The sequence below is a fragment of the Musa acuminata genome, chromosome BXJ1-10, assembly GCF_036884655.1.
Source record: "Musa acuminata AAA Group cultivar baxijiao chromosome BXJ1-10, Cavendish_Baxijiao_AAA, whole genome shotgun sequence".
In the NCBI taxonomy this organism is placed as follows: Eukaryota; Viridiplantae; Streptophyta; class Magnoliopsida; order Zingiberales; family Musaceae; genus Musa; species Musa acuminata.
In genome coordinates this window covers 31,910,023-31,922,648 of record NC_088336.1, presented here as the reverse complement: position 1 = coordinate 31,922,648, position 12,626 = coordinate 31,910,023, and the positions used below count along the sequence as shown (strand labels likewise).

The 12,626-nt window shown below is 37.4% G+C and overlaps 3 protein-coding genes across 6 annotated transcripts; 1 reads left to right on the top strand and 2 right to left on the bottom strand.

Annotated features, from left to right (window-relative positions):
* Positions 1-336: 336 nt before the first annotated feature.
* On the top strand, positions 337-3,308 carry LOC103969274 (GDSL esterase/lipase At4g10955). 4 transcript variants are annotated; one of them, XM_009382768.3, is made up of 4 exons: positions 347-456; positions 579-625; positions 1,189-1,294; positions 2,167-3,308. In XM_009382768.3, the coding sequence occupies exons 3-4, from the start codon at positions 1,233-1,235 to the stop codon at positions 3,131-3,133; spliced, it is 1,029 nt and encodes a 342-aa protein (XP_009381043.2). In that variant the 5' UTR covers positions 347-456; positions 579-625; positions 1,189-1,232; the 3' UTR covers positions 3,134-3,308. The 4 variants fall into 4 exon arrangements, with proteins under 4 accessions (XP_018674510.2, XP_009381043.2, XP_018674509.2 ...); XM_018818964.2 differs by having other exon boundaries at positions 579-699; XM_018818965.2 differs by lacking the exon at positions 579-625 and having other exon boundaries at positions 337-456.
* Positions 3,309-5,223: 1,915 nt separating this feature from the next.
* On the bottom strand, positions 5,224-8,333 carry LOC135596225 (uncharacterized protein At4g37920-like). Its single transcript, XM_065088232.1, has 6 exons — positions 8,062-8,333; positions 7,473-7,813; positions 7,188-7,356; positions 6,233-6,477; positions 5,851-6,038; positions 5,224-5,638 (listed from the first exon to the last, which is right to left on the bottom strand). The coding sequence occupies exons 1-6, from the start codon at positions 8,231-8,233 to the stop codon at positions 5,479-5,481; spliced, it is 1,275 nt and encodes a 424-aa protein (XP_064944304.1). The 5' UTR covers positions 8,234-8,333; the 3' UTR covers positions 5,224-5,478.
* A 788-nt stretch (positions 8,334-9,121) lies between these two features.
* On the bottom strand, positions 9,122-12,531 carry LOC135596223 (E3 ubiquitin-protein ligase SINAT5-like). Its single transcript, XM_065088230.1, has 3 exons — positions 11,728-12,531; positions 9,863-10,249; positions 9,122-9,679 (listed from the first exon to the last, which is right to left on the bottom strand). Exons 1-3 carry the CDS (start codon positions 12,085-12,087, stop codon positions 9,326-9,328), a joined length of 1,101 nt encoding a protein of 366 aa, XP_064944302.1. The 5' UTR covers positions 12,088-12,531; the 3' UTR covers positions 9,122-9,325.
* Between the last annotated feature and the right edge of the window lie 95 nt (positions 12,532-12,626).

Below are 12,626 nucleotides of genomic sequence, written 5' to 3'. Positions count from 1 at the left end.
GAAAATTCTTGATATGATTTTTTTAGCAAAAAGAGAAAGATAAATTTGGATCATATGTTGGCATATGGCTCCCTATAATTAAATAATTAGAAAAATATTATTAAGATGAGAAAAAGGAGGGAAAAAATGGAGGAGGAGCATAGGGTTGACATGAACCAATTCAAAGAATTATAAAAAATAATTAAATTATAAGGGTAAATATAAAATTTTAAGTAATTTTTTAATAGATGACATCAACTATAACTATAACTATAACTATAACTATATATATATATATATATATATATATATATATATATATATATATATATATATATATATATATATACCTTTCCATTTTGGATCCATGCCGTTCGCAGCGGGAGGAGCGAGCGCCTACCACCTGCGCACGTCTCTTCCAAGCCCTCCTCCTCTCGTCCTCATTAGGTTTGTTCTTCCCGTCACGTCAAAGAAAAGGTTCGATCTCGCCCTTTTACCCTCTCCTCTTCTTCTCATTGGTGATTTGTCCTAATCTCTGCTTGGAATAGTCGATGCTTAGGGTTTAGATCCTCGTTCGTCTGATTATGTTGAAATTGCAGGCGTGTCATAGGGGGAGTGACGAATTGAATCTGACGATTGGCTCTTGGTACGGTTTCGAACGTCTTTGAGCCATTCGATTTGATTGCCTTGTTGATCGGTTGTGCTTCTCTCTGCAATTAGGTCGAATCTTATGTTCTTCGTATACGTCGGTTATATGTTTGCGCATTAAGCACACAACTTGGGATCTTACAAGAAAATCTAGTAAATAAATAATTGAAGAAGTCAAAACATAGTTTTTAATCTTTTGTCGCCAACTAATTATTCGTAGTATATTTAATTATTGAAGCTTAAGATCTTGGAAATGCTGTAGCTTTGTTCCTTAATAATTACATCTTTTTTATGCATAAAAGGAAACGTTAATATTGTTGGTAATATTATCCAAGTGGTATCTACTACTACCATAGAAATGAACAAAATACAACTTGAGCTCGAATTCTGTTAAGCTCAATTGCGCATGTCAGCTTCCAAGTCCTATAACCTTTTCTTCATATGTTTTTCAGACCACTAATTTATTAAGCAGAAGGGGCAGTTATTAACAGTTGTTTACGAAACTAGATTACGATCTTTGATTAACTAAGTGCTTGTATCCTTTCCCGTTTCTTGGTGCAGTTCTTTTCAAGTTACCAAGGAACTAGTAGACAAGATACTATATAATGGCCTCAGAAAAGGATGTATTTGACATCTCAGGACCATTGCATATTACTTCTGTAAACTGGTATGTAGAATCTTTAACATTTCACTTTTAAAATTATATATTGGAAGTGCCAATGTTTTGGATATTTGAGAAGGAAAATGTTTGTTTATTATATTCGCAACACAAGTAGTCCTGTATTGTTTTCATACTAATGCTTAGATGCATTGTTGGCAGAGAGTGCATGTTAATTTCTCAAATTTTAGATAAACTAATATTTGAAATTTTATATGTGTATTTGTTTTATTAATGTTTGGTTAATAGTATGGAAAGATGACCTTTTCAGGAACTTCAGAGATGACATAACTGGTCTATTTTGACTTCATCATCATGAGGGATAGATAAACCCTTGTGTTTTTCTCTGTCAAATTGTCTTTTCATTGATTGCATGTGGGAGTTTCTCTTGCCTGGTTTCTTTGATTAAAAAATTTGGTTTTGTATTGCTTAAATACATGTCATAATGGTTCATATCCAGGTCATGATATCGAGATTTCCGTAGCAAATGTGCAACATCTGCATGTTGTCATAATGTTCAGGTTGCTATGCTAAATAGTACCAGACATATGTCGGACACAATCATATCTGTTGGTTTTCTCTAAAAAAGTTGTTCCTCGATATCATGATTATGTCTATTTGTGGTGATATGTGAGATTTTTCCTAATCCATAATTTGTATTCTAGAATTACTTTTATTTGTAAACCTGCACCTATTATTCTCTGCTAGAGATGTCTATATAGTTTCAGGTGTCTGAACAATGATGTTCTTCATATTATGCTTAGAATGCTTGGACTATATACAAGCATGCATATCTTTTTCGTTGATGAAGTTTATTTCTTTGTTTTGCTTTCATGTGATGATAACAACTTAAGTATTTTCTATTGAACTATGTTTAAAAGGAAATGCTCACATCACCGGCGGTCAGTTGCTGCATGTTTAGTTCAGGGTGCATACGTATCAGAGCTGGATCGACAACATAACCGCAAGGGCCAAGAAGCTTTTGCACCTCCTTGGTGGGAGTTCTTTCAATTTGAACTGTCCAGTAATCTTGTCGATGATGCCGATTCTTCAATCTTTGGTGCAATTTATGAATTTAAACCTGCTTCTTCCAAAGATTCTTCAGTTCAGGATGCCCCAAAATTTGTCGTTGCTTTCAGAGGTACAATACCAAGTAAAGAATCCTTGGCCCAAGATGGATTATTGGACATCAATATCATTCAAAATGGTCTCCACCGTACTCCCCGGTTTGCGATTGCGATGCGAGCTGTTCAAAATATAGTCTCAGCTGCAAAGAGTTCAAATGTATGGCTTGCTGGGCATTCTTTAGGGGCAGCCATTGCGACACTAGCAGGCAAGAACATGGCCAAGATGGGAATACTTATTGAGACCTTTCTCTTCAATCCACCATTTGTCTCTGCTCCAATCGAGAGGATCAAGGACACAAATGTAAAGCAGGGAATTCGCATCGCAAGCAGCTTTATCACAGCTGGACTTAGTTTTGCCTTGAAAGACCATCAAGAGAGATCTACACCGGATGATTCCTTTGCCATGTTATCGTCATGGGTGCCTAGACTTTTCATCAATCCGTGTGATTTTATCTGTTCTGAGTACATTGGATATTTTGAACACCGGAACTTTATGGAGAAGCTTGGAGTTGGAGGCATCGAGAGGCTAGCAACACAAAACTCCATAGGGGGTCTCTTCTTACGTGCGCTCGGAAAGGACTCCGACCCCTTGCATCTTCTTCCTTCAGCGAATCTGACAAAAAATTTGAGCCCTTCCCCTGACTTCAAAATCGCTCATGGTCTACACCAGTGGTGGAGGCCTGATCTACATTTGCAATCTAAGCAATATCATTACGGGTAAATGCGGAATGGAATGGTGTGATTTCTCCAGCAACCGAACACTAATGCTAACAATTCTTTTGTATGGTGATACATTATCTAATGTTCTGTATGTGCACCATAAATTTTACAATACTCAAATTTTTGAGTTGTTCTTTTAATGTAACGTTGGAAATGAACTCTTGAATTGTACCTCACTGCCATTTTATGCTGAATTAGCTGAATTAAGATGTGCTTATTAAAGCTCCTCGACCATCAGATTGGTGATGATACTTATTATGCCGTGCCACAAGACGATGTGTTATTAGACATCTCTCGCAGTTGAATGTGGCCCAAAAGTATCAAACCGATTGAGTATAAAATTGAAATACAAGAGTTGTATCGAAGAAGCGTTCACTCGGACGGATCTTGTGATCGCCTAAATCAATCACATCTTCTCATGCTCTTTTGAGAAAATTAAGGGTTATTTAAATTTTTGGATTAATGATTTCTCTTTGAATCAGTGGTTTTTTATTCTAATATAATATTTTTTTACAAGATACTTAAATATTAATCGTATCGGATCTACTTATTATCAAATATAGAAAGATCTGAAATCTCATCTGACATATTTATATTTAAAATATTAATATATTAGATCCATTTATAAAGAAAGATCGAACGATATAATTTTTTCTTAATGAAAAGAGTCTTGTCATTCTAAATGAATTTGACCCCTTTATTGGTTCATATCGATCCATTCTGCAACACATCCCCCGTCAAACGCCGAATGCTTTGCCCATCAAACCGAGTCATGCAACGCCTTCGGCCTGCAACGTGTGTGCCGCCGGATGCGGAGCTCCGCCGCCTATAGAGACCTTGGGCACCATCAGCTTCCGCCATCAACCGCACTGTTCTTACTCCGACTCACGTCCGAGAAAGCTCCATAAGAAGGGAGAAATGGCGGATCAACAAAACCTGGCGTTCAAGGCAGGGCAAGCTGCAGGCCATGCTCAGGTTCGTCACAGCAAAGTTCTTCGATGGAACTATCGACGTTAATACGTTTTTGAATAAGATTTGATGAGAAATGATGGTTTGAGTTTGTGTTCTGTGGATGGGATGGGATGATGAAGGTGAAGAAGGATGAGATGATGCAGAAGTGCCAGGAGACGACGGAGCAAGCCGGGGGACTCGTGCAGCAGACCGGCGATCAAATTAAGAGCATGGCGCAGGGGGCCACCGACACCATGAAGAACGCCATGGGAATGGGTGGCAGCAACCCCAAGCAGTAGTAGCGGTAGATGGTTCCTTCAATCTCCTCTCGCTGTGGGGGGGAAGCATGTCAGCTCATTGTTGACTGCTCTACTCGTTTTGTTCTGTAGTTTGTGTTCTCTTTGGCTGCATGCTTTGGATGCTTAATAAGCTATTAATAACCCAAGTTTTGGAGATTAGAGATTGATGACTTTTATGTGATGATTGTTGCGATTCCATTTGATAAGGATGATTGATTAGATGTCTTTCGCATGTTCGTTGGATTAATGAGCTTTAAAGGAAACATTAAGATAAAAGAGATCGACGATAACAATAATAAAGTCATAATATCCCAATATTAGATGAATCTTTGTTCCTTATTGAACTCCGTAGAAGATTTCATACTAATAGTATCATAAAAATATTTAAATATTTAATTTTATATCTTTTAATAAAATCATAATAATAAAATCTTTTTAGATCTTTTCTCTACCATAGCATTTATATCTCCTCAGTAAATATATTTTAAATTATTCTTTCTAAACTTTATCTATCGATTCTATCAATTCTACAAATTTTTTATTGACGACTAACACTCGTATCAATAAAACATACGTAGTCCGACAACGCTAGAATGCAATTTATAAGAATGACATAAACCCTCAAATTTAAGTAATAAAAAACTTGGGATAATTACTTTCGACGAGTGCCGATAAACTGACAGGCATCATAGCAAGAACAAATTTTCTCTCTTGAAAGCACCACCAAGTCCAGCTGCTGTAAGATTAACAGATACTGAGTGATTTAGCATTACAGATTTCCATAAATGAACTCTCAAAACAAAAAAAGAGTTCATCTGAGAGAAGCTACAAAATCTCAATATAAACGATCGAAAAAGATGCCAGCAAACACACTGGAACTTTGCATTTGTTGTCATATAAAGACATTTATGCGTGTGTGCATGAAAGAAACAGCAATGTCTGATAAGAGATATGAGACAATGCCAAGACATTAAGCGATACCTAAGAGTTAGCAGATATTTCCAACACGGAGGAAAATTCACAACTTGCGCCTTGGGGATAAGAAGTTGTGTTACTCGGATGCAGATCATCTTATCGAAGCTTAACGAGGGTGGGACTAGAGAAAGTTACTCTGGACTACTTTCTTCAATTCCTCTAGTCGCTGAATAAACTTCGGGTTCATCAAGTCCCTTGCTTCTCTTATCAGCGTACCTTCTCTACTGAAATTGTAAGCATCCAGCACGGTCTGAATCCAAGTGTGCAATGCCTCGGGCGTTCTGCAGACAGCAAATAAAAGTTCAACCAAAAGTACTTCAAAATTGAAAAGACAAATGGAGGACAAAAAAATATAATTACAATTTTCTACAAAGTCACAAGACTCGAGTGTATAATTAAAATATAAGTTCAACCAAAAGTACTTCAAAAAAGAAAAGACAAATGGAGGACAAAAAAATATAATTAAAATTTTTTACAAAGTCACAAGACTTACGTGTATAAACAATCAACATCCTTTCCTTCCAGTTCAACCCCAGGTGTAAAAGCTTCTCTCAACGCATGTAACTGTTCCTCAGGATCCTTAATTGTGAGGAGATACTTAAGTATCCTGATTTCCTTTGGCATAAGCCTCTGAAGATTTCCTACAGCAGTCTTGTACAGATGATACAATATGTCCTTTGCCTGAGCATAGTTTGAACCAACGTCAAGCATATTGAAGAACTAGTAAAATGTTATAATAAATTCATCAATACAGAGAATGAATTTTTGCCTTATTATTCGACTTCAGCAGGAAGCAAAAGATAGACACATCTACACAAACATACAGAACCTCTTTATAGCCTATGATTCATCAAAATGAGTAGCAGTTCTTATACCTCATCCTTCATCATGTTTGTTTCTTTGGCAGCTGACCAAGCTTTGGTGATCATCAACATCAATGCAGAATCAAGTTCTTTTTTCTCTGCGAGATTGTCGATCTTCCTGCAGGCAGCATCTAAAGTAGGTGAACTAATTATATCATTAAACTTCAACTCAGCGGCATTCAGGGCCTCAATGCTTTGTGATGCATTGTCATATGCTTGTACAGCAGCTATACAAACATTTCCTATCCTTGCCAGTTCTGTTGAACAATGTTATGATAGAAAAAGTTATTCCCAAAAAGAATAGACGAGTTACTAGAAAATGAAGAAGTGCATAAGAAAAGTAAGATCACCACCAGATCCTCATCATCATAGGAATCTTCCACAATCAAAGCTTAGTAGATCATCTTTATCACAAAAAAAAAAACCAACATTGATACAAGTAATGACCTATGCTTCTGCATATATACACAGATGTAGAATTATGTCTTTTATTTGTCAGTCATCATCAAGCATCATTAAATTACTTACATGCATAATTATCAAAACACAAAACAATGTCTTATATCAGCTAAGGAAATAGGAAAAGAACCAATATCAATTAAGGTCAAATAATAATCTAACTGAAAAGACTTAACATAAAATCTACTAAATAAATAAAATACAGTCTATAATTACAAGTTTCTTGTCTGCCTAAAATCTTTATGGAATGATTCCTAACATTGAAATAATCTACATAACGAAGTGACGATGGAGATGTTCCAATCAGACGCATATATCAAAAAGTCACACTCAGGAGTCCAGCAGCTGCAACCTCACTAAAATAATCAGGCCAAAATGTCCAAAGACAAGAAGATAATTACATATGCACTGCAAATCAAGAAAAACTTCAATAGCCTATGTGAAGAGCCATATGCACAGCAAGTCAACAATTCGTCATGCAACATTATGGAGTTCGGTCAAGCCTTACCATTTTGTTTTGAAGGCTCATTATAGTAGGACTCTGCCACAGTATGAAGGTGGACAAAGAATTCCTTGGTGAAATCTTTGCGACGCCTAGCAACAATAGCACTTATTTCATCTGGTGCCTCTTTAATCACTTCAAGAAGTTCATTATGCCTTTGCACATCATCATCAATCTGAAAATGGTTGGACCCAAAAAAAACATTGCCCATCAATATTATTGCATAAGCTGACAAAAAGCAAACGAATGGATTTGGAAATTTGTGAGAGTGCCATAGAAGTGCAAAATTACCTCTTTCAACTTCCTTCCCAGCCGGAGAAGCTTGTGCTTCATCCCTGGATCACCCTCACGATCTGCTCTTTCCTCACATCGCCGGTAAAAATGTGGCCGGATATTACTCCATTCCTTGCTAAAAGCTAATAACCTTCTCCAATCAGTTGTTGTCGGCTTATCAACCATGAAGACCTCAATTAGCTTGTCACAAACTCTGGTCATCTTAGAATCATCGACACTTCCTGAGCCGCAATCACCTTCAGTGGAATCTTCACATACAGTCGCATCCTCGGACTCTGTAACGTTCGATGAAAATCTTTCGGTAGAGCTGCATGGGGTCACTGTCATATCACCCAACGCTGCAAGAAAGCAAGAGGATGAGTACCTTGAGAGGAGAGAAACGAGACTCAATCACCTGATATCACATAGCTCCCCGAAGTCAGGTGAGCACAATGAATCTCAATCTCTAATCAATAAAACACACAGAATCTGCAGGACAGGCTAATTTAGGCTCAAAATGACTGACAAGTCGAGATATTTTCTCTAGTCGAACCATCGACTACTCAAAGAAATCAAAGAAAGCGGAAAAAACCCTGCGTTTACTTACCTCTGATTGGGCGAAGGGCTTCTCTTCTGCGATAAGATTGGGCGCGAGGAAACCTTGAAAGGGAGAAGGGAAGCGAAGAGACCCTAGTGGGAATTGAACTCCGGGGCCAGCGGGAGCTGATGCGGAGAGGGAGGCAGGGTGTGCGAACGAGGGAAGAAGAAACCATCTCCATGATGGATCGTTAGGGCTTTTAGGGTTCGGAGGGAGCGACACGACCAGAAGCGGAACACCGAGACGCCTCCGCCGCCGTCGAAGATAACGGCGTTCGCCTGCAGCGCGATATTTCTCTTCGCAAAATTACATATTTATTCCAACAAGAACTACAAAATTACATTTACGCCATTTAGTTATTTTTATTTCAGTCAATTCTTTACAACTCTTTATGATAATAAATAAATAAATAAATAAAAATGATTTACATATTGTCTATTTTTAACTCGAGCAGACTAATACTAATCATGATTAGAAATGATTAAGTTAAACCTTTTATAGGAATGTTAACCACTGAAGTATGTGGACGATTTTTCAAATTACAAATTACATATCATGATATTTTACTTTACAAAATTATAAATTTATTCCACCAAGAAGTATGAAATTACATGGATGCCATTTACTTAATCTTTTTTAGTCAAAGCTTTTAATTTATATGATAATTAAAAAAATAAAAATATTATATTATATTAAATCTTTTGTGTTAATGTTAATCATTGTGACATATTTGGAGGAATTTAATGAATACATAAATATGCTGTATTAAAAAATAATAAAAATTTGATGTTTCCCGATTATATGGATTTTTCTTTATCGGGAGGGGAGGGATTTTCTACAGCAGTACTTTTAAATTTTGAACTTTACAATTCTGCCAGCTAGGATTGGGCCCACTCCCATTTTCTTGCCGGGCCCACTAGAATTGGCCAATTACTAAGCGGATTAGTACAACTATATAAAGCATCTTTCTTGATCACAGAAAGATACTACAATATAAAGAAGAGAAAACTTCATCCAAAGAAACTACAATTCTGCATCGATATTACTCTTTCCCACAACACAGCAACTCTATCAAACCATGACATAAATCTATTTTAATTGGATAATATATATGCTACATTAAGTATGTGATGTAATAAACACTATAAAGAAGGCAAAAAAAAAAAAAGAGCTGATGGAAATGCTTGTTGATCAGTAATATCACACAAGCAGTAACCAACAGCAAGAGTTGATCTAATCACAGACCCAAGAGCAACAAGTCTCAGTGAAACAGTCAGAGAGTTACTGAAGACAGTCCAGTATCAGAATGCTGCTCTTCCTTCCATATGCGGCCCGTCACTCGCAGCTTTAGATCCTTCTTATTCCCGGAGAAGAAGATTGCCATGTTCCCCGGGATTATCAGGCCATCATGGCTATCCCGAACTTCTTGGTGGCTGTCACGGATGCTACGGGGTATACCTTCCCATGTGAGCTTCCTGCCATTCAAACCAACCTCGAGTCTGTATCTATAGTTATGTGCTTCATTTTCGTCGCCCATGAATTGGAGAAATGCTATGTAAACCGGAGCCATCCCAAGCTGAAATGCCTCGAAGTGCATACAAAAGTGCTGCTCGAAACAGTGGAATATCTGCACATGTCCAAGGGAATTGCAACTCACCAATGTATATCATTCAGTGAATTTTTAACTATATAGAGTTCTGCCAAAATATTGTGCAAAAAAATAACAATAATAGTAACAACGACAATAGTTGGAATCTACTCCTGCAAGAAACAATAGCAAGGAGCCGAGGTTGGGGATGCAGATACTTACTGTTAACATCCAGGTAGCATTTTCCACCTCTCGCGGATTCGGCTTCACATATCTATGGTTGACTGTGCACCCAGTATGCGTGTCCACCTTGTGATCATCCCTTAAATGTGCAACAAGGAAAGGAATATTCCCCTCCACAGAGCACTCCCAACCAGCATACGGGCAGTTGTATGGTCTGAAGTTGCACTGTGCTTCGTGTTTAAGCTTGTTGTAGTACGGGAAGATTTCTGGACACCCCAACGAAAGGTACTTGCAAGGAAGCTCAAAAAATTCGGCTACCTTCTCTAAAGCTAAACACCTAATGTCTCCAAGCTCTTGTCTACAAGTAGGGCATTGGTCCTGAACCCTTGGCTTGCAGGATGAACAAAGAGTATGTCCATTGCGGCACTGCAAAAAGCCTGGCTAATCAGAACTACGATAATGATTAAACTTATAAAGCAATCTATGGCATTAACAAGCATCTCAAATGTAGGTAGCTTTATTTTTTTTTACTAAACACAAGAACCAACAAGCTATAAACGGCAACAGCTGATTCGTCATGCAGTAAGCTGGTCATGAACACATGCTATGCATGAGAAGCAGTGAAGTCAATCACATTCCATCTATACGTTTTCTAGAATGCAGCTGATTATTGATATATCCATAAACTTGGTGAATCAAATTACGATTAGTATCTAGGAGAGGCAGAAGGTACCTATTATAAGAAACAATAGAAAAAACAGAGGGCTTCAGGTTTGACTATTGATTTTCAAATAGAGGAAAAAGTATAATGTAGTCAACCTCAAATAGTTGGGCAGTTGACATCATTAAAAGCTGTGATTGATTGTCGAACTTCTACACCTACTTTATTAACTTCTATAACTTCATACATCAGTCTAACATCCTCATCTCTGCAATTCTAAGACATATAAACTATTTCCAAATGGTCCCATATTCAAATCATAAATCATAACTATCTTTATAATCATCTTACAAAGTAGGTTAATGGTCATAAAACTCCAGGCTGTTTCACATCTGCCTCCTGGTATGAACCGTTCTACAACTCATTGAACTGACGCGATACTATCAAAACTCACTAATGGTGTAATTTGTGTGCTTTGTTTTGCTAAACTTGACTGCTCTACGATAAAGTGACAGACATACCAAGGGGAAAAGAGGAAATTCAATCCCTTAGACATGTCATTCTCAAAAATCCACAAATTATATTCCGATTCCTTCTTTGTTACATTCTTTCACCACATCAAAGCTCAAAGAATAAGCATATCAGTCCACTAGAGATAAGTAACCAATAAAGGAAATAGCTCACAATTTTTTTTTGGTAATAAAGCAATACATCACTTCATCACATGTCATAGTCACTCTTAAACTGGTCCCGATTAGCCAAAGGCCAAACACATGATACTAACAGATGGAATACATGAACACTCGACTTTGAGAAGACCAAGCAAGATATTCAATCTGGTATTGGAAATCATGAATTAGAATAGAAAGTTCATATCATATAGAACACTGCTAGATGCAATGACATAATGATGTTACCCAACCAAGAATCCACCCATTGTCAATTCTCATAGCAAACAAAAGTATCCTTTGACACACACCAAAGTTAAGTTCGGGCCTTAAGGCCACTGACATCGCCAATCACATAAGATGATCTTTAGATGACAAAAAAGAAATCATCGAGCACAGAATAGTTTCAGAGGACACCAATGTGCAAGAAATATCATGGTTTTTGCTTCGACATCAAAGATGTGACCGAATGCTGCAATTCAATTCGAGAAACGAACACAAGAAACCACGGGAAGGAATCTAATAACGGGGTGGAACAGAAAATCCAGAAAAAGGCAGAAAAAAAAGGAACGAACCTGATGGATCGGAGGGTACATCGTGTTGGTGCAAACGGGGCACTCCAGCAACTCATTCACTCTACTATTCGATGTGATCTGCGTCGCCGGCAGACCACTACCACCACCAGCCGCGTCGTCTCCGGCCCCTGGCGGCTTCAAGGAGTTGGGGACGAGGGCAACCTTCTCTCCGTCCAACATGTCAACGGAGAGCGACATGCACTCGAGGGACCGGAGAAGTGTCCAGGTAGACACCTTTTCTCCTCCTCCGCCGCCCGGCGAGCCGTGGGAAGGGTCGTATGGCAAAGGGGAGGAGAAGGAATACATACATAAAGGAATCAAAGAAAAGAGAGACGTAGTGGGATTAGGATTTAGAAGCATTAACTGACATGCCTTTAAACCGTTCAAAAGAATCCAAACATTAGACGAACTTCGCACGTGGATTTCTCGTCTCTAAAATTCTCTTTTAGATTTGCTATATTTTTTGTCTCTTTGTTGGAAACGTAATTATTTCTATAAGGAATTGAGAAATATTTTTGTTAGAAAAATAAAAAATGGAAACACCCTAACTTTTCCTTTTTTTTATATTTCAATAACTCAATTATCCTAAATAAGTGAATAATATTATTATTGTTTTGTCAAATGCGGAAAGCACCCTTCGTTATAAAACAAAAAAAAATCTTTTGTAGAAGAATTCATATTTCTCCATTGAAGGGGGAAAAAATGAATTTGGTAACAACTCACATAATTCATCTACCACTGGCTCGATATACAAGAAATATGGATAAATGATCACTTACAATGAAATTACGAAAATGGTTGAATCGGAAGGCAAATTAAATGGCATTTCTCAATCAAAGAATCTAAATATTTCCAAAATTAAAATATAAATATATATGAGAAAAAATAAATAAAATATC